General features: G+C 46.7%; 1 protein-coding gene across 1 annotated transcript in view; it reads left to right on the plus strand.

The window, feature by feature from the left end:
* The window catches only part of LOC130533817 (VPS10 domain-containing receptor SorCS1-like), a 34,550-nt gene that overhangs the window by 5,311 nt on the left and 4,520 nt on the right, over positions 1 to 24,719 (plus strand). The window contains 25 exon segments of the mRNA XM_057047521.1: positions 5,946 to 6,013; positions 6,440 to 6,539; positions 6,746 to 6,904; positions 8,536 to 8,609; positions 11,643 to 11,707; positions 12,083 to 12,201; positions 12,508 to 12,597; positions 13,361 to 13,540; positions 14,760 to 14,906; positions 15,444 to 15,546; positions 15,824 to 15,900; positions 16,374 to 16,465; positions 16,570 to 16,677; positions 16,834 to 16,951; positions 17,128 to 17,261; positions 18,498 to 18,611; positions 18,742 to 18,913; positions 19,213 to 19,399; positions 19,964 to 20,097; positions 20,183 to 20,306; positions 20,565 to 20,677; positions 21,530 to 21,664; positions 24,047 to 24,146; positions 24,337 to 24,377; positions 24,379 to 24,446. Of these exon segments, the coding sequence (XP_056903501.1) occupies positions 5,946 to 6,013; positions 6,440 to 6,539; positions 6,746 to 6,904; positions 8,536 to 8,609; positions 11,643 to 11,707; positions 12,083 to 12,201; positions 12,508 to 12,597; positions 13,361 to 13,540; positions 14,760 to 14,906; positions 15,444 to 15,546; positions 15,824 to 15,900; positions 16,374 to 16,465; positions 16,570 to 16,677; positions 16,834 to 16,951; positions 17,128 to 17,261; positions 18,498 to 18,611; positions 18,742 to 18,913; positions 19,213 to 19,399; positions 19,964 to 20,097; positions 20,183 to 20,306; positions 20,565 to 20,677; positions 21,530 to 21,664; positions 24,047 to 24,146; positions 24,337 to 24,377; positions 24,379 to 24,446 (2,822 nt within the window).

The following is a 24,719-nucleotide window of genomic DNA, read 5'->3' on the forward strand; positions in this document are numbered from 1 at the left end:
GACACGTGTGCGCGGCACGTTTGCACGTTGCGCGACAGACAGGCCGTGAAGGTGTGAAGCGCCACTACGGTTTTGATTCAGACGCCGCACATCACACATCCAGCTGAAGAGACATAAATAAATTCATGAAATACATAACGATATGAATTCCAAAACCTTAACTCAGCCCGAGGCGGCCGGAGACAAAGGATCTATTTTTTTTCCCTGGCACGATACCGGGTGTGACATTGTCTCCACTGCAAGGATAAAAACAGAGGAGGTGGTATTTCAAGCTTAGCACTTCACACAAACTTCTGGCTGTCTGAGTGCAACTCTGCCAACCTTCCCAACGTTCCTGTGGCGAGCTACACCAACACCTTCTCTGGCGAGCTCCGTTACATCTCTGTTGCTTTGCTCGGAATTTTTTTGTCTCCGCAAAAAGAGATTTTTTTTCCATGGCGGCGATAATCTAGATTGGAGCGGAGCGATGCATTATTCATGGTACAATCATGGCGCCTTTCTTTTTTTCAGGCAGGTATTCGCACTTGCTTGTCTTTTTTTTGCGTTCTTTGGCAGCTTTTTTGCGCTGAGCCGGCTCCGTTTTAAAGGAGACATTGTTTGCGAGGAGTAACAGTAAACTGTTTCCCATCTGATTGCGGTGCTGGTGCCGCTGCTGTTCGTTTTTGGCATTTATGCCCCATTTCTGCGTTCCACCTGCACCAAGATGTGTTTGTTGTTTGTTAGTGAAATAAGTTCAAAAGCTGTGAAAGGAATTCAATGAAAAATATCAGATCAAAAGAAAAGGCGCTTAAATTTTGGTGCTGCTCCAGTTTCCGGATGGACTTTGACCTTCCATGTTCTAAAGATCAAAGCCAAGGGGCTCTCTTTGATCATAAGACAACCTACTATGTCATGCAGACTTCTGTTACTCCTGTCTATACGTATATACTATATACTCTGGGCACAAGTCGCTATATGAGGAAATGAGCTGCTTGGCGGAGGTCTGACCTATCAAGGGCTTTTTTGCTAGTCTTGCACAAACAATCTTTGCAGGAAGTTGTTTTTTTTCTTCAGAAAGTTAAATGCCTGAAGGCTGTTGTGGTGCTGCTGACACACACAACCCTGAATGAAGCCAAGTGGTAGAAACTCTGAACAAAGGTGATTTATTCCAGGCCAGTAGGTGGCGCTAGCTTTGTGTAGGTTACTGGGGAGACATGGCGATGAATCACAATAGCATGTTCTCCAACCGTTTCCATTTTTTCACTGAAATGCAGACGAATGCAGCAGGTTTTCAAACATCTATTGAATTCAAGTTACAGATAGAAGTAAAACTGCGCTCGGACAACATTCTGCAGGTTATCTGTCTGAACGTTCTGGTCCAAAGAGTTCGATTTCTGTTCGATTTTGCATGTTTGGCCGTGAAGGTCGGCTTGTTTTTGCCGTCGGTCTGAGACAGCGCCCGCCACCGCTCTGGCAGCGAGGCCGGATACAGCTTCACAATTGCAAGTCCCAGCAGATCACCCACTGTCACAGAACACTTTTCTACAAAATCAGGTGTTAGCAGGACCTCAGCTACTGTAGGGCCTCTTGACTTCCTTGATTTTAGTCACCTTCCTTTTCCACTTATGTGCATTGATTGACTAAAGCTCGGGCGGAGCGCGTTCTCTCGTTCCAGGGGTGCTGGTGTGGATTCAGCTCGAAAGTCTTGCAGATGGGCGACTAATGCAGATGGTGACTGACACGCCTAAATTCTCGTCAAGAGAAACAGTGCAGTCGTGCTTGTGCAGCATATTTGATGATTTGAACTGTTTCCTTACGTCCTTCAGCGGGACTGAATAAATACAGATGGGCCACACCCATATTGGCTTTTTAAACGTGTTTGCAACATAATGGCAGGACTGTGAATAGAAGTCTCCCATGAAATGATGATTTTAATGCAGGCTGTAAGGACCGAAGCTTTTAGCAGACTGCTGTTTATGTCCTCCCATTCAGAATAAGCATATATTCAGACAAATTGAATAAGGTAAAATCTGAAATACCCAGGGAGTCCGGGGAGCTTTTACTTCATCATCATCCTACTTATCTTCTGCCATCGTTCTGAGCACCTCCGAGTCTCAGAAAACACAAAAACTGAGAGTTTTGTGAAATTAACGAGGAAAAAACCCAAACAAAAAAACCCCAAGCATCCTCGCAGTGAGCAGGCGAAGAACCTTTGCTGGCTGTCAAAGCTCCCCTGCATCGATCTGGCCCCCCTCCCCGCGCTCGCCGGAGCCTCTGAGCTCAGCGTGTCATCCTGGCCCTGCTGCAGAAATGACTGGCCCCTTCATTTATGGCACAGAGGCAAACGATGCGAGAGGAGAAGCCGGAGACGGGGAGCCCGCCGTTTCACATGGCTTACCAACCGCGCGGGTCCTTCCACGCGGGGCCGTCTGCTCGACGCGAGGAGTCCAATAAAGTTAGACACTGGCTGGTGAGCCTGAAAGCCTTTCAGACAGAATATCTGTTTCCTGCCCATTTACAATGCCCTTTGTGTGATATTCGCAGGACTGTTAGGTATTCAGCTCTGTGTGTGTGTGTGTGTGTATATATATATCCTATTAACACTTTGTCCAACTTTACTGCCTGAGTCAGTGCACGAGAGGACAGCACAGTTCCTGTTGCAGTGCAGGAATTATATGCCATAAATCAACATATCATTACCCAAATGCAGCACCTCATTACTCTTTGATCAGCTATTCAAGAGTAACTATTCATTATTAATTATCAGGCTCTACCTCGCCCTTTCTTCCATAGGGCCCCCCTCCGTGCGCGTGCTGCAGTGACACCGTCGGGTTGGCGCACTTTCGCAGCGCAGAGCTGCCACAACCTGCCACGCACGGACGAGCCGGCAGCGCCCACTTCAAACGTGGCGGCTCCAACGCGGCATCTGCTCCACCAGGATATGTTGCCCGCGTTAATGGAACGATGCGAATTGATGTGGCACACGAAAGCCCCCCGCGCCTGACGCGTGTCGCCGGGGTGCATGCCGGCCGGGTGGGTCACATGACCGTGAATCAGGTCGTGGAATTGCCGAACGCTGTCGAACGCAACAGGGTTGTCATCATGTCATTTCTTACTCAAACTTCCTTGTGGAGACGTTAAAACCTTAATGACAATCAGTGGAAAGTCCATTTCATGTATGAATACAAATGGCTCCCATGACAACTGGCTTTTGATGGTTTAGATATGCGCTCTGCTTTACATCCACAGCAAGGATTTCTTTCTGTCGCATTTCTTTTTCTTTTTTGGTTATGCTTCGGCTTTTCTGTGTAGGTGAGGATGTCATAGACGGCAGAAAAGAACGTTAGCAACGAATGAACCTCAGTTAGCAATTAAAGAGACTGACATTTTCCTTGGAAACTAATGGAGCACAAGACAAGGCGAAAAATTGCAGGACTGTTTCTCGCAGTCAAACAGGGACTTCAAATGAATCCCAAATTGGGGAATTGGTAGCAGCGCCCAGTTGGGTAAAAACAGAGATTTGATGGGCCGTGTCACGGATGATGAGTTAAAGCAGAGTAGGGAATCAGCGCTGGGAGCTTGGCAACAGGGCTGAGAGGGAGATGGCGGATTCTGCCAAATCCAGATTGATTAAACAGCAAAAGCATACTTTCCTTAGGAAAGATGTGTCTCATTGTTGCAGGAGAGTTTGCAACATTGGCACTGGTGTCATGTTCGAGTGCAGCAGCCGTTGTTTTCGCCGAAATCAATCCGGTTGCAGAGAAGATCTGCGGCGTTTGCTGTGCAATTACGTTTCTAGATGATTGTAATGAAATCTGAAAAAAAGAAATGAAAAAATAAAATCCCTCAGAAGCAGATTTTGGAGAGAGAGGCATCTTTCCTTTCATTGTTTATTCATGTTTAGGGTTATTGCTGAAGGGGACTATATCCCAGCATGCAACAGCAGCTTCCAATATGTCACATTTGTGCATACTCTCAATGTTCCAATCAATAACTCGCGTGTGTAATATCACCTGTGATTGGGTTTAAGGAGTTATCCTCTGAAATCTGTGGCTGGGTTTATTGATGGGGAAACCTGTTTTGTAAGTCAGAGTGAATTTGTCTCAGGTTTCTGTCCTTTAATAACAGAATCCTCCTGCTCTGGTTCCTCGGTGCGACTCACACTTCCCTTCACATTTCATCTCATCAGCCATAAGACCTTTAAGACACTATTAAGCCTTCATTCAGTCTTGAATAATGGCAAAAAAGAAAAAAAAATAATTCATTTTCCCGTGTATTTATCTCAAAGTTCAAGATTTATGAAGGATTAGATGTGGGGGAAAAAAAATCAATTTGCTAGGTCTTGGATGACAAATAATCCAGTTTGGAGGTATGATGGCGGCGCTGCAGTCAAGCTGCGTATAAATAATGTGCTAACTGCTATCAAATGTGACAGTTTGGTTCAGTTTCAAAGGGAAAATATGCTAATGTGCTTTGCATTATTATTTAAGCTGGGTAAGATTGAAATAAGAGGCTCAGTCCGGTGATTTCAAATGGCAACTCCGAGGCCTGCGTGACAATGCTAACTTCAAACACCTGCCTGGCTCTGCAGTACCTACAAAGTGAATACAGTATTGATGCTTTAACTGCAGCCACGGGGCTGCACCTCACGCTTTGAACACAGGAAACTCTGTCAGATGGATGCAAAATTCATCTGACTGTATTTCTGGATCCAACCCAAGCAAATGCATAAAGTTAATTGCCATGGAGAAAGGGTATTTTTGTGCTGGTTTTCCAATGGCTACAGGGTTTAATGCACGTGAGGCTATCGCTTTAGTGAGGTGCAAAGGCCACGTTATTGGAAGACTGAATCAGCAGCCCGCCCTGCCGCCGCCGTTTTAACGGGCCACATGAATTATGGGTACATTCCTGGGCTCTGAAAAGTGACAACTTAGCCTTTTCTTAGCTAGTTATTAACAAAATAATGGCTGTTAATTTGGAAATAAAATGAGAATTCAAATCCTCGTTACTAGCACGTAGCACATAAGAAACTCGGGATGTTATTCGTTTAATATTCAGCGCACGAAGTGTGGCGTCGGCATTTTAAAACAAGAAGAGAAAATGGAACGGTGGAACGGGGATGAGATCGTGTAGGGCAGAAGCAGGAACAATTAAATTTGTCAGCATTTGTTAATTTCATCGCTAACAAATCTGTAGCTCTTATTTTCCTGAATTTAGAAATAAAAATAGTCATCTCTGCTGTTTTGTTAGCAGGACAACGCATCCGCACAGCCGTAGGCAACGTGGGGGGGGGGGGGGGGGGGGTGAGTATAGCGTTCTTACACATGTGGCCCCAGCTATTAACTGAGAAAAGGAAAAGCTGATTCTTGTCTTCATTTTCATCGTTTTTGGTGATTCTGTGGCACAGGAGTTAATTTGATGGGAGAATTGGGTGGTGGCCTCTGCATGGGAGGCAGCGCACGCAGAACAACGGTTTGTCTTTATAAATCAGATGATTTAATAATATTTCACACTCGGAGCTCCCTGAACGTGACTCCCAAAGAGCAGCACGATGCGCGGAAGCTGTAGCATAAACCAACACACCACATTCCATTTGAACCCTATTTGCGCCCCTCTTCAAAAATAATTTCCTTGATTTGAACACGACTTCCATTTCTTTGTATAGAACCCTTTTTTTTTTTTTGCATTTGTGCTGAATTAATGACAACGTTGGCTTATTTATTCATTTGGTTTATCACTGGCAGCAGTTGCTGACGGTCTTCTGGGTCTCCGAGCCAGAATTTGTTTGCATACATATATGATCTAGATCATCCAGAGGGAATCTGCAGCTTTATAAGCAGGACAGTGAGACTGACAGGCCGTCACAGCCGCATTCACTTTTTTAATAAACCTGTCAAAGCAGGTTGCTTTTAAAACATGTGACGTGTTCGCTTAGAAGCCTGTAACCTGTTTGATCTGTTTCCTAGGTGATCCTCATGCTGACAAAGTACTACGACTTCAACTCCGGCAGAGTAACAGAGAGCTCCTTATGGAGGTGAGACCCTTCATCTGCTTCAGGTCTTATATACTGTATATTTCCACCTGCCACCCTGCCAGCGAAGACTGCAGTCAACAACTTTTATTACCTTTGCTTATTCTTAAATCTATTTTTCGAAACGTGCCCTTGAGTCAGCTGGAAAATCAAAAATATCCCAATTAGATTTGTACCCCTGAGCATCAGTAACAACAGTAATCATATCTCCCCCTTTCTAAACTCACGGCACACAGGATATCCTTGTTTATTCTCCTAATTAAAAAAAAAAAATCCATTCATCTAGCAAATTGCCTCATGACTTCTGCTGTTGTAATTTTCTGCTTCCCTGATATGCCTAATGATACGGCCTATGTCTTAACTGGTGTGTGTGGCTCCCTTCTCCACATCAAACCTTATTTTAAATTCTATCCTATAATTGAATTTTAGGTCAACTGATTATGGGACCACCTACGAGAAGCTTAACGAGAAGGTCGGGCCAAAAGTCATACTGAGCTACTTGTACGTGAGTCCGAATAACAAACGGAAGGTAGGTGGTGGGCAAAAAAAAAAAAAAAGAATCCCACTGGTGCTACAAAAATATCTGCCAGTGATTATTAATGTGCTGTTTCCATACAAAGAAGCCCTGGACGTCTCCTCCAAGCTTTACATTTAAGCCCTGCGGGGTTGATGCTTGTCAAGATGTACCGCTCACCCCCCCCCCACCCCTCCGCCTCTTTTCTCATCTCATCTCAGATCATGTTACTTACGGACCCGGAGGTGGAGAGCAGCCTGCTCATTAGCCTGGACGAGGGGGCGTCCTATCAGAAACACGGCTTAGCTTTCGACATCCTCAGTCTTCTCTTTCACCCGGAGCAGGAGGACTGGATCCTGGCTTATAGCCATGACCAAAAGGTAATACCCAGGTGACAGATGCTCGGGAAAAAAAAGCCAAGAATAGCAATTTAAAGTGTGGCAGTACTAAAGCCTAGATGGATGTAAGGGCCCTGGTCTGCTCTTTGTAGACCAGTGTAAGTATGCCGTATATGTGACATACATGCTGGGTGAGAACAAAATGAGTGTCTCAGCTGGGGAAACAGTGGAAATGGTACATTTTTCATGCGTGAAGACACCTGAAGCTCAAACCCAGGCTGCAGCGGGAGAGATCACGTCAGCCGCCGCGGCGGCCGACTTTAAATTGATGAGTCCCAGACAGCGCCAAGTCAGACGTGCTTAAACAATCAGCAGCCAGTCTCCAACACACGCGGACCGCATAAATAAAGACCAAACACACGCCTCGTATGGCTCTGTGCGAGGACTCTGCTGTCCGCTCTGCTCAACACGACCGAATCATCCGGATCGACTTCCCCGGGTCGTCGCTGGAAGACTTGATTCTCCAGACATCTGAGGTCTGAGAGGAGAGATTAACGGAGCGTAGAGGAAAGATGAAAGCTTAGACAAGAGCTATTGATAGGGTCAGAGGAGCTAAAGAGGTTTGCCCTCAGGTTATTCTCTTCTTCTTGGTGATGCCGAACAACACCGATTCCTTTCCTTTCATCACCTCTGAAAATAATGTTGGCTCAGTTTCATTTAATATTTATTGATCATCTGCCATGTCTTTTAAAAGCTTAAAGCTCCAAGAGGAGCTGAAACGGTGTAATTCATCCCTGTAAAGCTCTGAGATTAGCTCGGCCGCTGTTCGGCCAGTGCTACAAGATGATGGGCTTTCGGAATCCCAGGATACAACCATTCACAAGAAAAATGGGGAAAATAGAGGACGCATGACATCTTTTCTAAGGCAGAATTATAATATTTGTTAAACCTGACCGCAGAAACATGAGCGATTATTCGTGTAACAGGGGGACCGTCAGAGTAAGTGGGATCAAATTAAACACTTAATTCCTTCTTTCAAAGTCTCCTGATGTCCCCATTAACAATGAGGCTGATTAGAACAGTAAACCACATGGAGCTCTGTTTGTACCGCTGATACCCAGGTCCATGTGTGAATGCGACAGCTATAATTAATGAATCCAAACGAGCTCATGTTGACAGGACCGAACAGAATGTTTTTGTGCTCGAATAACAATTAACAGAAGGGAAATTTGACTTCCCGCTTCCAAATTTGTGAGTTTGCTACACTGTTGTCTCAGTAGCTCCTACGCTACCGTTGTCTTAATGGAGGTGTCATGATGGGATGTTTTTATTTACGGGGCCCTCAGCATGAGGTCCTATTCAAGGTTTCTTCCTGTTGAAAGGTAGTCTTCTGTGCTATTTGTTTTGGGAAGGGGGGGGTCAGGCTCTGGATTCAAGCACCGAGAGAGTATTTTGATGACAACAAACTCTATATAAAGAAAGTTGAATTGAATTGTAGTATTTCCATGTAAAATATGCCCTCGCTCTCGTACCGGTCAGCATGACCCCCCCCCCCCCCTCCAAAAGCCTGACATGGCAGCTGGACATAAATCAGGGTAATTCTCTTGTCTTTCCTCTGGCTGGGAGTAAATTATTCCTCACATCTCTGATCAATCTGCTTCTCTGTTTTCCAGCTCTACGTCTCTGTTGAATTCGGGCGGAGATGGCAGCTTGTGCACGACAGCATCGTCCCCAACAGATTCTACTGGTGAGATCAACAGTCAATGGTTCAGCGGCGCCGCTGCCATAAATTTTGATAGACTCGACATAAAAAGACCCCCAAACACGTTCAATAATTGACACATGTAGAACAACTCTGCATTATTGAATGGAATGGTGTGTGTTTTCGGCGCCGAGGGAAGAGAAGCGATCTCGCTCCTCGCCGATTCATCTTTTGAAATTAGCGTGATTTTTCTGTTGGGATTTGCTTGGATGGAGGAAAATGCAGCAGTGAGTCATGCAGCAGTCAGTCAGCAGATTACCCACATCAGATTAGTAATGTTTCACTCGTCTGGTATGAAAGCTGCGCTATGCTTTTAACAACTGTGGCCTTTGTTGGAGTCGCGCGGGACGATATTCAATTCAACCTTGAATTGAAGTGAAAATGCCAAGACCGCAGTTACGAAGCATCTCTGAAGGTTGTGACTCAGCCATGGTCTGAATCTCTGGGCCTTTTCCTCCCAGCTTTGATTCATTCGAGGAGCATCCGTATCCACTTTTGGCTACGCTTGTCAGGGGAATTGGCCCCGCCCCCTTGGCAAAGCAGGACGTCCCTCCAACCTGGGTGCCAAAACGCTACAAATCAAGTGAAAGCAGAAAATAGAATAAGATGTTATTTCTGTGGAGGTCCTGTACCACCTTGTATGCGGCCTTGTATTCCTCAGCTTCACACCAAAGGAACGGCGAACGCTCTCGATAAAACTTGTAGAGCCATCGTAGCCCCGACCCTCTATCAATTATTAAGTCCGGAGAGACTCATCTATCCTCTAAGAGCAGGGGTGGCGAGGAAAAAGAGACACATTCCTTTTCACGAGCAGTGAAAAGTGTTTATTTAAATATTTACCGGGCGGCCAGCTGTGCTGCATCTTGTGATTTTTCGCGTTTGCACTAAAGCGTAAACAGATCGGATGCCGCTGCTCTGGGATCGGGATGGAGGAACGCAGCGAGCCGTGGCTTCATCCCGCCTTCACTCCCAGATCTCCCACATGTGCCAAAAGTTGCATCTGCGGGGTAGAAGTAGGAGATAGTCATGCTAGCCGTGCCGCTTCTCCGTGCGTGGCACACGACGAGGGGGGTGGAGGGCACCGAAGGTCAGACCCAGAAATGAATACCTGTAAATATTCTCAGGAGTTCTAGAATCCGAAATGCCTTTTTATTTTCAGATATCCTGCAGTCGTAAGGGTTGAAGAAGCAGATGGCATCGTTGCCAGTGTTTAAATACGCCCGTCCTGCTGCTCAACTGCTTCCCTCACTTATATTTACTTACATTTATTCAGGCACTTTAACGAAGCAGCTTTTGTGGTGAGACTGGAGGGTTAAATTCCGAGCTTGGCCGTGCCAAAGACGATAAAACCACCTGGCACTCAGCAGTAATTCAGAATGCGAGTAAATGAAATATGAAACATTTTAATCCCATTACCTTAATTATTGAATGTGAGACCAGGGTTTTTCGGGGAGGCATATGTCGCGCTGATAAATGTGTATTTATTTATTTTACACCATGTTTTTAGCTCTAGTTTACACATTGATGAATACGCAAGCCAAATTTTACCCCCCTTTGTCCTGCTGCCGACACAAATCAAGTCCTTTCTTTATGGCCACAGACACAGTTTTGAGTTTATTAATTATGATAATTACACAAAATGCTGTAATTCTACCAGCACCAAGAATCCACAGTTTGGAGACCCATATAAAGAATAGGAATATTATTTATTAGTAAAACCTCACATGCTTCACTGTAATTTACAACACAATAAGCAATAAAAACACATAACTCACTGTACAATCATGGCCTTTAAATAACTGGGAGCCATTAAAACAAAGCACCTGAGGTAAAACCGGGACAAGGAGCCGTATACTTTTGGCGAACATGGAAAGTCTGACAAAGTTTCATGCATAGATCTGGTTTTACATCAAATAAAAGTCTCTAATGATGCAGGATAAAGATTTCAGTGAGGATGTAAAACGTCAAGGCGAATGCAGATCTTTGCTTTGGAGTGCTGTTTAGGTGCACTCACGGGCCTCCGATCCTCCATTTGCAGTGTTAAAGCCTCTTTAATCAATATTCACATGAAAGCTCGACTTGATTCAACATGCTAAATGAGACAGCCGCGTCTCAGATTCCTGCAGGATCAAAGTTGGAGTGTGAGAAGATGATCAATAAAACACATAAAAACAGGTTTTGGTGTTAAAAATATGCACGAGAATAGTGTAATAACCTCCACCCCCCCTCCCCCCTGCCACGCACCTCCCACTCAGCCTTGCTCATCAGTCGCAGAAGAAAGACTTTTATCTTCGTCTGCGCTTTATTTCCAAAGAAAAATCAGATAAACACAATTCACAAAAGGCGCTTTCACAGGCAGACAGAGACGGGAGCACGATTGGGGGGGGCGGAGTGTTACACTGGACAGTTTATTTAAGAGCAATGGCTGCTTTTCACTGATAGAATTGGATGAAGTATTTGACAGAAAGTCCATTAAAAGAGATGGAGCTGCGAGGCAATTACAGAGTGCTGAGGGAAGCAGGAGGGGGGGGGTTATATTATACTTCAGACGCCGTATGGAAAATGAAAAAAAACCCATCTTCTGTCACAACAGCTGCTATTAATACAACAAGTGGTCACCACTGCCACTCTGCACTTAACGGCCACGGAGATGGATCGCCATTCAGAGTGAATGAAATAGCCGAGTACACCTTCCCCATTAAGCTCCGCCCCCCTCAAATGTGGCCCGCAGGGCAGCGCTTACGGGAGAAGTTGCTGCGTTATTGGCTTGATCGTGCCCCCCCACCTCCAGACGGCCCCATTAAAAGTTCAAGATGTAAACTAAAGCGCTGTGATTCCTGCTGCCAGCGGGGGCCGTTTCATCCCAATCCCTCTGTTCTGACACGCGACTCCAAACGCTGCAACGGACTCGCTGCGTATTAATAAACATCAGAACTGGCTTCAGAGATGAATCCCTCCTCTTTTTTTCCTTTCCCTAAACACGTGGGACTGACCTAATTGCGAATCCCATTGTTACAGGTCAAGACTGGGGTTGGACAAGGATCAAGGGATGATCCACCTGGAGATCAGCGTCTCCGACGGACGTAAGTCACCACCGGTTTGCCCATCAAGGTTTGAAACGGCCGATGTATAAAAGATGCTTCTTAGGTTGGCTGAATGGGCTGAATGGAGGCTCCTCGCGTGATCAAGATCATTCATTTGTCACGGACCAGCCTGTGACTTGGCTCTTTCCTGGGCCACATTTATACTTTCACAAGGCCCCGTGTGTTAATGCTCTGTCTCCAGGGAGACCGCCTCATTTGGTTGATGCTAACGCACTGGGACAGCCCTTTGCTTTATCTATCAGTCAGAGCCGGAACTGGCCTCCAACATTCCCCATCTACGGCTCAGTGGAGGTGTGTTTTTTTATCTGCATCACGTATTTACATTTCCAGCCCTCTGTTCCTGTTTACCTCCAGGGTCACAGTACATAACCTGCAAACTTCAGAACTGCTCTGATGGAAACAGGGGCAAGCCATTCCCTGGATTTATCATCCCCAATTCCCTGGTGGTCCAGGATGAATACGTTTTCATCCAGGTGGGTTTTATTTGTGCTTTACCGCCGGGTTTGGCTTCATTAAAAGATAATTAAAAGCCGTACATTTGCAGCATTTGATCGCATCTTAACGTACAACAGTGTCGTTCATTAACCAAAAGAAGCCATTATCCCGGGAAAGGGCGACGCCAAATTAAAATTGCCGTGTGTTATAAGACAATGCTGGCATAAATTACGACGGGCTAGTTGGAAGCAAAAGCAGGGGTTTAAACAGCTTCTTATATGCTCGCTGAAGTTTGTGAATATTTAAATGCTGTGAGCTAAATTAGCACTTTGTTGCTTTCCCAGGTTCCAGTAGGGGGCCAGTCGGTCCATTACGTGTCATATAAAAGAAACGCATTCTACCCGATGAAGCTCCCCAAGTATACTTTGCCAAAGGTAGGACTGGACTGCTAATTTTGATTCAGGCGTGCACAAGGGAAGCTGCAGTCGAGCGTTCACAAAGTTTATTGTTTGAGTGATATCTGTAGACAAATTCATTACCATGTTTACCCCGCATAATCATCATCTCGCAAAATAAATCAGCAATCCGCACTCATGTGATCGGGTTGGGTGTTTATTTAAGTCTCCACGCATTGTTTTTGTAATCAGTTGTCATCCCGTCTGTCTCACGCCATGAATATTTTAAGCTAACGAGGCCATTTATATTAGCGGGAAACCGCGCTCGCTGCTGTTTTAACTTTCGGGTTCACAGTGGGGCAACTTTCCCCATCCATCTGTGCATTTAACCTTGGTCTCTGTCAATTTAAAGTGACACAAATCCCATAATGTCCTTCACTCAGCTGAGCATATTCAGTCAAATTAAAATCTCTATTTGTGCTGTAGTGAAAAGCCTGAGGTCTGATCACACACACACACATTTCTATCCTGGTGGGACCTAGATATACTGTAGATACACATTACTCAGCTTCTCACCGTAACCTAACCTCAACCTTAAAAGCACATCTTAACCCTCAAACAGTCCTCTGAATTTGTGCGGCCCAGCAAAATGGCCCCACATTGCTAGTACAATGGGCATTCTGGTCCTCAATATGCTACAAATGTGCGTACACCCACACACTAATTTTTGTGTTATGTTCAAATGACTACCCTAAAAATCGTAATCTGGGCATGACGCAGACTAATGATTTCATTTATTCAGGACCTCCAGATAATCAGCACTGATGACAACCAGGTGGTGGCGGCCATTCAGGACTGGCACCAGAACGACTCCTATAACCTCTACATGTCCGAGTCCAGGGGGCTCTTCTTCACTCTGATGTTGGAGAGCGTGGTGAGCAGTCGAGGACCCGAAGGCAACGTCATGATCGACCTCTACGAGGTGGGCAATGACCTGGAACAGGTCCAACACCTTTCGAGGTTTTTGGCCTAATTAAGATTCCTCCAGGCTCGAAGTCTATTTGTCCAGTTAATTAATGATAATTAGCATAATTAACAGATAGAGTGACTAAAATCAAGCATATTCTGATCCTGCGTGCAATCTCAATGATTCATTAAAGTGCAATGAAAAATCAGATATTTGGAAAAAAAAGATAAAAATACACATATATTTTCTCTCCCTGATCTCTTGAACTTCAGGCCAAGATAAAAATATGAGTTCAGTGACTGTTCAGTGCTGTCAGAATTTTTATGCAAATACTTTGATTTCTAAAGTGCTGGAGGGGGGAAAAAAGCAGTGAATTCAAGCTGTTTACTAAAACTTAAGGTCGCGTTCGTTTGACCAGACTTTGTGCTTCTTTTCTTTGTTTTTCCTCTTCTGAGGACGCATCTGAGCAAACATGAAGAGAAAATAAAAAAGCCTTATTCAATACTGAAAGCGCCATACAAGTTTAAATCCTTAGTTTGGGAGCTTTCATGAACAATTTAACAGACACGGACAATTTAAGTACCGGCAGAGCAGCCAGGAAACTTGAGTTGGCCTTGATTTCCTTTCTGGGTGCTCGCCATAATGGAACAGATGTTGGTGTACTCTGAATCCACTTCCTGTCTGCTTTAATTAGCTTTTCTCATGACATTTGTGTTGCACAACACAACGCTGAGTCGGGTCGTTCTTTGGGTCATCCCGTCGTCCATCTAAGTCCGGTCCCACAGCAGGGGAGCAAGTGACTCCATGTTGGTATCGTTCCAGATTATTCTCATGTGTCCCCGGAGGTCAGATAATCCCGTTGTTTTACACACCCATCAGCGCCGGTTACACTCACCCTTCGTTGACCTTGGCGCACCTTCGCGGACAGAACGATTCCCCGAACCGGATGGAGGGGGAACCGGGCTGCTTTCACGTGTGAATCTGTGCGTGCACATAAATAGAAGTGTCTCTGGGCGGCGCGTGCTGTTTTGATGCATCGCGCTCCCTGTCAAAAAGAAATAAATAAATAACAAAAGTCACTTGGAAGCACTGATCTCTTCCCGTCTGAACTGGATCTTCAGCTTGACTTAAGTCTGAATAATTTACAGTTGTCTTTCCACCCCCCCTCCCACCCCCCCACCACCTTCTTTATTGTTATTTTCCCACCACTTCTCTGCATCCGTCGCGGCTGCAGGTTGCCGGGATTAAAGGGGTATTCCTGTCAAATAAAGTTGTCGAGAACCAAGTGAAGACTTACATCACGTACAACAAGGGCAGAGACTGGCACCTTCTCCGGGCTCCTGCAGCTGATCTGCAGGGGAACAAGCTTGACTGCGAGCAGGTGAGCGACAGCGTGGGCTTTATTTTGTCACGCCCTCGTCTGCTCATTAAACATGCATACGATCCTGTCACGGACAAACAGGATATGTGTGGAATTCCGAAGATCAGATAGTTTTCCTGTTGAGCCGAATCTTTGGAGTGACAAAGCGGTTCTTGTATTTACTTACCGCTGATCTTATATTTCTATTAATAATTCAGTTATTGAGTGAACTCCTTCCTCCTGGGGGTGGGGGTGGTGGGGGGGGGGACTTAAATGGGAATAAATGTTAGTAGACAGAAGATGGATGGATAATGGAGGGACGGATCATTTAACCAAAATGTCCTTTTCCTGCAAACCCTGTAATTATTAACTGGTGAAACTAACACAATCAAAAGTGTTTCACCTGTATACCCATGGAGTCTCTGGACCCTGCTACAAGCATATTTACCCTAACACAATGAGATCCTGGGGAATAATTGGGTTTGGAGGTAAACAGTGTGGAAAAGCAATCTTGGTGATTCCGATCTGGTGTAATCTGATCCCCTCCGTGCCTCTCAGCCCCACTGTTCCCTGCACCTGCACCTGCACGTGTCGGAGAATCCTTACACCTCAGGAAACATTGTCAGCAAAGACTCGGCTCCCGGAATCATAATCGCATCAGGTGAGCATCAACTTCTTTTATTTTCTTCTCTCTCTCTCTGGCTCAATCTGTTGTTCTCCCTTCATCACATCCGTCGGCGCGACCACTCAACCCTGTTACATTTCTATTGTTCCCGGCCCACAAACTGAAATCAAATCAGCCTTTCCTCCGCAGCTGTTCCGCGCCGATCTCCATCTTCCGTTTTGTCTGAGGAATAAAGTTTTCGCAAAGCCGCGCCGATTTGTTTTGTCGTTTGAAATAATTGGGATTACGAGCTTTGGGCCTTCTCTGTGTTCAGGCGTGGTCGGAGCGGAGCTCACCAACACCAACGTCAGCATTTTCATCACGGCCGACGCTGGGAACACCTGGAGAGAGGTACCGCCTCAGCTCCACTTAGCTCTGGCTTTCTGGCTCCGTTTCCTTGTCCCTTCTGATCGCGACGCTGTTTTCTGCAGTAATAAATGTTTTCTCTCCTCTGAACTTCACCCTCCATCGGAGACAAAGAGAGGAATAAAAAGTCCTTTATGCTGGGGAAAAAAATCTGAAAGAATAGGTGAACAAAAGTAGGAGTCTGACTCAGCCTTCAACGCCAACTTTCAGCTTCGGCTCCTCAGTTCTTCAGCGCAGCAACAAAGAAGTGAAGCAAAGATGATTTGACAGCCAGCCTTTTGCAAAATACGCGCATGACTTATTTATGAAACAAATAAACCCGGAGATTTGTGCCATCGGCGCATCTCTGACATCAGCCCTCTGAAACCCCTCTTATGTTCCCCCCATTTGGCGCACATGTGTGTTATTTTTGCGCGATGTCGCCGATTGAGAAAGCAAACTTCGGTTCCCTTCTGCAGATCTTCCAGGAGGAGTACAGCATCTTCTTCCTGAACCAAGGAGGATCTCTGGTGGCCATCCGACACACGCCGCTGCCAATTAGACATATTTGGTGAGGAGGTCTCAGATCTGCTCCTCTGCTGTGGCTTCCCTCGCTCGGTTCAAGTCTAATTGTGGCCCGGCTCTCCGTCATCTAACCGTTGTTCTTCCCCTCAGGCTGAGTTTTGATGAAGGCAGAAACTGGGACAAATATAGCTTCACCTCTTCTCCGCTCTACGTGGATGGCGTGCTGGGGGAACCTGGAGAGGACATCCTGATCATGACGTAAGATCAACCAGCAGCTCCGTAATTGCTGCTATTTAGCGGAGGTTTCAGGCGATGGCGGCCATCTTTGGCGCTGCTCCCAGAGTGACGCTCCTTCCCCTTCCTTCCCACGTCCCAGATGTTTCTGACCTAGTTTCCCCTGACTCCTTCCTGCAGAATTTTCGGCCACTTCAGTCACCGTTCCGAGTGGCAGCTCGTCAAAATTGACTTCCGGTCCATTTTTCAACACCGATGCACATCGGAGGATTACGTGACGTGGCAGCTACACAACGAGGTGCGTGCGAAGCAACCAAGCAACCAACCAAACAAACAAACAAACAAAGAGAACAACAGCTGGCGGCTCACATCTGTCGGCGACCAAAGCCAGTCGCACAATAAACGCAAAAGGGCTCAAACATGTAAGCAGAAAAGTAACCGGGCACAATGTTTGTGATGTATTATTCATCACAGGGGGAAGCGTGCATCATGGGAATGAAGAGAATCTTCCAAAAACTGAAAGCGAATGTTCGATGTGTCAAGGCCAGAGATCAGTATAATTCCCAGATGTCGGACTCCTGCCCGTGCACAGAGGCGGATTTTGAGTGGTGAGTCCTCCGCTCCCGATATTTTCACTTCACTGCATCCAACATTTGATCAATTTCAGGAGGCGGAGTGAAACCAACAGGAGCAGATAGGATTCGCGCTTTATAAGTCATTTCTCTTATCTTTACACTGGCAGCGCTTGTCGGATGAATTAATAACAGGAAGCTAAATTTGATTTTTTTTTTTAACAGGAAGTCATTGAACATAAGAAAATTTAAAAAATAAATAAAAAGTGCCACTCCTGTTGTAATATTCACTTCAATTTTTCCTGGTAGTTTTAATTTTTAATGAAGCACAAGTTGTCAGGCGAACTGATGGTTGATTCTGTTTATCACTAAATGAGTTTCAAACGGAATCGTCACTGCTGATAAATAGTTTGGATTTTTGTTTTGATTCGAATATGCTGGTAAAACAACACAGAAGTGAAAAATATACTTCACTGACTTCAGGATTGGAGTTGTATTACGTAACAGGAAGTTCACTTTGGGTCCCGGGTTTAAACCCCCCGGGCTCGGGGTCCATCCTGTATGTTAGCCTCACACTGAGCTGTCGACTCGTCCAGGAAGTACCCACCTCCCAGCACTCAGGAAAGACCGCAGCCCCCCCGCTGAGGGAAAAATAGATGATGGAAGGAGGAAGTTCACTTTGACAATTATTTGGTCACACAGAGAACAAATTCATGCTCATCAATATTCAGTCTGAAGTAATAATAATATTAAAAAAAGGTCCATTTAAACGATTGAGCTAAACAAAGTATTTGCTTGAGCAAACATGTAGAAACTCCAGAAACTTGCTGTCCAACTGCATACAGACACACAATAGAAGCCTTCCTGAATAATAACATGGAAGCTTTGCCAGAACTTTTTATGCCTTTGTGTCCTTTTCATTCTTTCAACTCTTTGATATGAGAGAATCCCCCCCAGCCCCCCCCCCCAAAAGAGCAGCGCCGGATAAAACAGAACTTTATCACTGGAAGCTTTATGAAACTGGCCATCCCTGACGAGCGAGCCTGTTGTTTCTCTCCCCGTCACAGTGAAAAGAGGAGCGGCCCCTTTGACGTCGCCCGTGTGTAATTACAGTTTGTGCGCGGCGTCTTTCCTCCTCCAAAGGTTGGACACATAAAGCGTCAAATGTCATCCGTGAGATGTTTTCTCACCCCTTAAGCGGTCGCATTGTCGTGAGCGGGGGCGCACTTCTCAGCGGAGATGTTTGCTTTGTTTTTGACTCGACATAAACAGCGACTACGGCTTTGAGAGGCAGATTGATGGAAGCTGCGCTCCGGCGTTCTGGTTCGTTCCCTCAGCGACATCTAGAGACTGCACCACAGGAGACACCTTCCTCAACACCACCGGGTAGGCCCGCCTTGTCTCCTTCCTGCACGACATCAGCTGGGGGTGCTGAGGAAACCCCCTTTTCTAACACACCTCAGCAGCGTTTAATGTCCCATCATCCCGTTCTCCCTTTTTTTGGGCTGAATTCCAGATATCGCAGGGCTTTGTCGAACAACTGCACCGAGGGAGCCCCCCTGAGGTTCAGCCCCAGGCGTCAGAAGTGCCCCAGTCGGGCTCCCAGGGGCCTCCAGCTCCTCACCAGCGAGGGAACGCTGGTAGCAACCCTGGGGAGGAATGTCACTTTCCTGGTCTTTCTGGAGGAGGTGCTGACTTCAGTTCCACACGCAGAGCAGCAGTGCTTTTTGGCCGCATGCCTTTTTAATCAGCCCCTCTGGGATATTGTGGATTTTTTTTGTAATAAAAGTGCTGAGGGTTGTCGAGCAGCAGGTTTACCTCTGGGCAGGGCCCGCCCGCGTGAGGTTTCTCTTCACACCGCTCAATAAGTTCCAAGAACCTGTTCAAGTCTATAGAATGATAAAATGGAACACACATACGTGTTGATTCAAATACTGGAGCCAGTCGGTCACAGTGGGGTGACTGCGTTTGCTTCTCTCCATTGAAGGGTCTCAGCGCCACCACAAGTATAACAGTGGACTTTGGTGACGGCACGGCCATTTCTTACGTCAACATGAGCTCTATTGATGACGGGATCAAGCACAGCTACGTTAAAGTGGGCATCTACCAGGTTTCGGCCACAGCGACCAACTCTCTGGGCTCCGACAGGGTGATGCTCTACCTTCATGTCTCCTGTGAGTCCTGCAAATGTTCCCGAATGCAGCCTGTTTTGCTGATGTTACTAAAATTAGATCAAATTTTTTAAAAAGTTGCAACACTCATCTAGCTCGACATAAAGTGGGTTAATAATGATACATCTGGATTTTACGTCCCGCTAAATCACCACTAATGAGAGCTAGCCGCGTTCAAATAGGTCAAAACACTCGTGAGCCCATGAAAAAAACCCCACTCGAGACAAACATCACGACGCCTCCTCTCTAATGTCAAATTGGCTCATTAAGGTCCTAACCCCCCCCCCCCTACCCATCCAACCGGTTGAAGTATTGCTTTGCTCATAGGTGTAAAACACAGTAATTTGTTGTCCCCTCGCTTCCGGAAAAGGGTGGTATAAATTTAGCTCATTATAACGAACACCGACTACGACATTTTTAACGGTGGAGAGCAGCGCGAGGATAGCCGCGGGCACTTACCTCACAGTGCAACCTACTTCTCTGTGTCTGCGTTCAGACTGTTCCCGACTCAAGCGCAGTTTCCTCTGGAAGAGTAACCTCCTGTCTCCTTTTGATTTGCTTTTGCAGGTCAGCTGGAGGTGGTGCAGCTCTTGGCTCCTTCTGTGGTGCTCCAGGACAAAGCGGTCAACTTCACCACCGTGTTGCGACCCAGCAGCGTGGGCACCGTCACCTACTACTGGTGGTTCGATAACAAAACGGAGGTGAGTCTCGCAATAAAGCCCGTTGAGCGAGTGACTGCGTGGTCAGTCGGTCAACTTCTCTCCTTTTCTCCCCCCTCTCTTTCAGCCTTTTGTGACCCTGGACGGAGGGACGTCCTCCACTTTCAACAAGGAGGGAAGTCACATGGTCACCGTTCAGGCCTCAGTGGGCAACAGCGTCCTGCAGGATCAAATGACCATCGCGGTTTATGGTGCGATACGTCTGTCCTTCTGTCCTGATTAAATCAATGGGTATTCTTTTTTCAGAAGGCGGCAAACGGCAGCATAGCACCAAGGCGTTGGTGCAGCAATCCCGCTAAATGTGATAATTATTTTAGCGCCTCTGTAGCGCCTCTGAAGTCTGAGTGTTGGAGCTTCGCCTCGGGGTCAGGGTTGCTTCTGATCTCTGCAAAGAGGCATCCGGCTTGGACAGGAGAAAGATCTGAAGTCTGTTTCTGTGTGGGTTTCAGAATATTTCCGCTCACATGTTCTGGCGTTTTCCTCTAATCTGGACGAGCTGAACCCGGGGGTGTCTGAGTGGAGGGAGGACATCGGCAGAGTGGTGAAGAGCTCCACGGTTCAGGTCTGTTCTGCCGCCTTATGCAAAACACTTTAATGCGTTTCGGGAAAAATCTCCGCTCCTTAAGAGCGCAGTGAGACCACGACTAATGTACTTGCATGTATGATGGATGCATCCTCCTCTCCTCCTGCTGCCCAGTCTGCCCTTCTCCTCCATCCTCCGACCACCCGCAGGAGGGTCCTGCTCAAGGTTTCTCCTTCTAACAGTGGCTCCTTCAGCAACAGTAACAGATGACGTGTAAACAAAGTTGAATTGAAATGGAGCTAGTGGGTCATAAACATCCCGAGGAGGGAGCCTGGCAGCAGCAGCAGCTGCGTACACAAGGTGGCGCGCTGGTGACCGGCGCATAATTAGCCGCGATGACGCCGACTACGACTAAGCTTCGAGTGGAAGTTGTCAAGGCTGCAAAGGGCAGTAAAAGTACAGCCGTGACAGTTACCGTTTGCTCTTTAAAAGACACCAGGAATGTCAAAAAAAAGCAGCAGGTTACATAAAAGACTCTGCTCTATATATATCCTGCGCTAGCCCTCTGGATGAAACATTCTTTGTGACCTTCTGTCTGATTAGATACCGCCAGGGTTTATAGCACGAAAGTGACAGGAGACCCCTGGTTGGTATTAAACGCTCTAAAAGCCTTGGCATTTAGCAGACAGGGGGAGCGAACATGCATGACAAGATCTGCCCATTTTACCCTGTCATCCACCGCTACTTAGGAAAATGAGACATGAAGCTGGAGCAGCACTTCTTAATTATTCAGGGGAGGGGGGGCGTCTTCGATGTCCGTCCCGTGGCAGATCTAACAAAAACAGGGCAGAAGTTGTCGATTCAAAGATATACATCCATTTCGTTCTAAAGGTCACGGGGATCAGCGAGGAGCAGCTCTTGGTCACGGTGCTCCCGGGGTTTCCGACCACGGCCGAGCTCTTCATCGTGCCGGAGAGGAGGGTGAAGCACGGGAGCGCGGAAGAGAGGCGGGCACACGTGGACCAGGTAGGCTGCTGTCGGAGCCACGGTGTCAACAACAGGAAGGGTTTCTCTGTTAATTAAAGCTCCTCGCTGGGGAACAGTGTCGCATCAGTTTTGGCCCTGTTGTTTCATAACGCAGGCAGAAGGTCACAGCTACAAACCATCAAGCTGCTTCTCTGAGTTAAAACCTGGTGGCATTTGAGTCTTCGCTCTTCTGTGCACATCTCCTGTGTGTCTGGAGGACTGACGTGAATCATCTGCCCATACATCCACACATTCTCTCCTGCGAGGACGTCAGACCTGCTCTGCTGACACCCTGATACTTACATATAAGCAATACACACACACTTGAAGTTGCACGTACACATTTGTGACTGTTTTTTAACTTAGCAATCCCTTAATCTATTCATATGATAGAAAATCTATTTTACCAAAGGCCGAATGTCAAATACTTTGCATTATTCTTCTTTAAGAGCTATTTTTTTCCATTCCACTCCACACTTTAGAGACTCTGAACGCGTTTCTGCAAGGCGATACATCAAAATGAGGGTCATGTCTGCCTTTATTTTTGTCAGAGTTACATTATTGTTGCATGGCCAGCCGGTTTTAAGTGCGGTTTTATTTGGGAAGTCGGCGCCGCATCGTCACGCAACAATAAAGGCAACGTTGACGTAAATAGAGGCCGACGTGACGCTCCTGGTGATGGATTGCCAGAGTCAGCGAAATTTATAGTCTCTGAAAGTGTATTTTTATATTGCGCTGAAACGAATGCATGCCGCCAGCTCCAGGGAGGTGGGGAGAATTCCACATTATTCTTGGGTAAAGGTCAGCTGTAACGAAGGGTGTATTGTCCCGGTAATTGGGGTGTAAAAAATGCAAAAGTCGCAGGTGGTGCATTCACTGAAAGCAGCCGAAGATCAAGAGAAGTGTGTCAAAGTTTTGTCATTATCACGCAGGTTCCTGTCTCCAGATTACTGATTTAAATAATTGCTCATTCATCTTGACCAAATTCCTGCATTTCTAATGTTTAGCCCCGCAATACACCTTTTACCTGTAATTGCAATATTTGAACTGCAATGCACGATCTCGCCACTAGATGGCAAACTCATCCCACCCATCACAGCATCGAATAAGACCAACGCGTTTCGACGCAAACGCGTTTTAATGACTTTACACTTGCAAATGAAGCCCCGCAGGACAGCAACCAGTGATTTTAAGGAACCATGTGCTCCAACTTCTCCGCGGCGGAATAATCCCGGATCTTCAGAACCGATCCCTCGCCGTGTCCCCGCAAGCAATTAAACATGTAAATGATGCAATAATGGCAATGAGTTTTGGAAACGGCAGCTTGACAAGCTCATTTATTCATCATAACAGATAGAGCCTCAATGTCTCACAAGTAAACATAATTTTCCCGCCTCGCGGTCCGTCTTGAACTGAGTTAATAGGTATTTAATTACGTTGATGCATCATGTAATTGGCGCCATCGAGGAGGAAGACCAACTGGGGCATCCGTCCTGGACTGGGAATTAAAGAGATGTATTTATCTAAAGCCTGTCTGATTACCTGGCAGAACCTCAGACAATGGGGTAATAAATCTTGGAGCGCGCCCCTGTCATCTCCGGTGAACGCGCACCTCTGCGCGCGCGCCCCCGGGATCGCGCGTGCTGGAGCATCTTATTAAAATGTGTAATAGATTTACTGACCCTGATATGCCACCAGAAGAAAAAGTAATTATTCATACAGCGTAGTGCGGTCTAATTTTAACCAGTGGAAAGATTTTAGAAAGATGGAATTAGTGAAGCATGGCTGAGGACACAAATGGGCTCCGGGAAGACATTTGGGTCTCTTGTTAAAGGACTGCTTCATCTAGGTGTTAAAAAGAAAGAGGTGTGTGTGTGTGTGTGTGGGGGGGGGGGGGGGGGACTTGAAGCAAATGTAGGGAGGAAACTTTAGGCTGCACTTTTATGATATTAAAGGGTGATTTGTAACAGTTTAGCCTCGCAGACTTTCAGCAATTAATCAGGATTCTGTAGGAAAACGTTAGTTTTTTTTCTGCTCTGAAGAAAATCTGGGAGGGAGGGAGAGGGAGGGAGGGAGGGGGGGTGTGTCCGGAGATTAATTTTCCTTTAAATGTCACCGTCACGTCACGCAACAGGCCGCCCTTTTTTCCCCGGTAGGGTCTCCATCTCCTTTAAGAGTGTTGTCGGGTTGGGGGCGTTTCCTGTGTGGCGCGGAGGTTTGCTCCTCTTTAAAAGGGAGGTGGGGGGAGAGGGGCGAGAGGGGCGGGGGGGAAATTCTGATTCATAATTCAGGCTGTTGGATGAAATGACTGGGGCTGAAATATTGATGCGTGTGAAATATTGCCGCCGCTGACGCTCTTCTGTGCTCTGTCACTGCTCACAGCTTTCACAGGTCCTGCTAAGTGCTCTGAACCAGGACCTCGTCCAGTTCACACTCAAACCCGGCCTGCGGGTCAACGTGTACGCGACGCGGCTGTCTCCGGGTGAGTCCGCGTCCACGGCAACAAACACAGTCAATATTTAGGAGAAACATTTGGCCGGTGGTTCTGGAGGCAAACTAGCTATTGAGGGGACTCATCTGGATCTCTCAGCACAACAAGCTAGCAGTGGTTTTTTGCCCTCATTCGACCTGCATGTGCTCTTAACTTCTCCTTCATGCTTTCTCCTTCAAAGCTCCTCTGGTGGACGCCAGTGACGGCGTCCACAGCAGCACACGCAGTCATCATGCTGGTGTCGGTGGTGCTGATGGGCCTGGCCATCTTTGTCGTATATAAATTTAAAAGGTACAGTATATCGGGTGCTCACGGAGGCGCCTTATTGCACATATACGCGATGAGATCCGCTGCCCGGTGTGCGTGCGTATCCTGTAACGACCCTGTTTAGAGGCGGCGTTATTGTCTCGAGCAGCCGAGCCGCCTGGACTTTCCAGGGGCTCCGGATGGCCACGCGGCAATAACAGCCCCACAGGACGAGACGATCCCCCCTCCGCCTCAATCTGCAGATTATTACAGAGGATGACAATCCAATCAATTCTCCCCCGGCGCTGACCGGGTGAC

Source organism: Takifugu flavidus, chromosome 11 (assembly GCF_003711565.1).
Source record: "Takifugu flavidus isolate HTHZ2018 chromosome 11, ASM371156v2, whole genome shotgun sequence".
Lineage (NCBI taxonomy): Eukaryota > Metazoa > Chordata > Actinopteri > Tetraodontiformes > Tetraodontidae > Takifugu > Takifugu flavidus.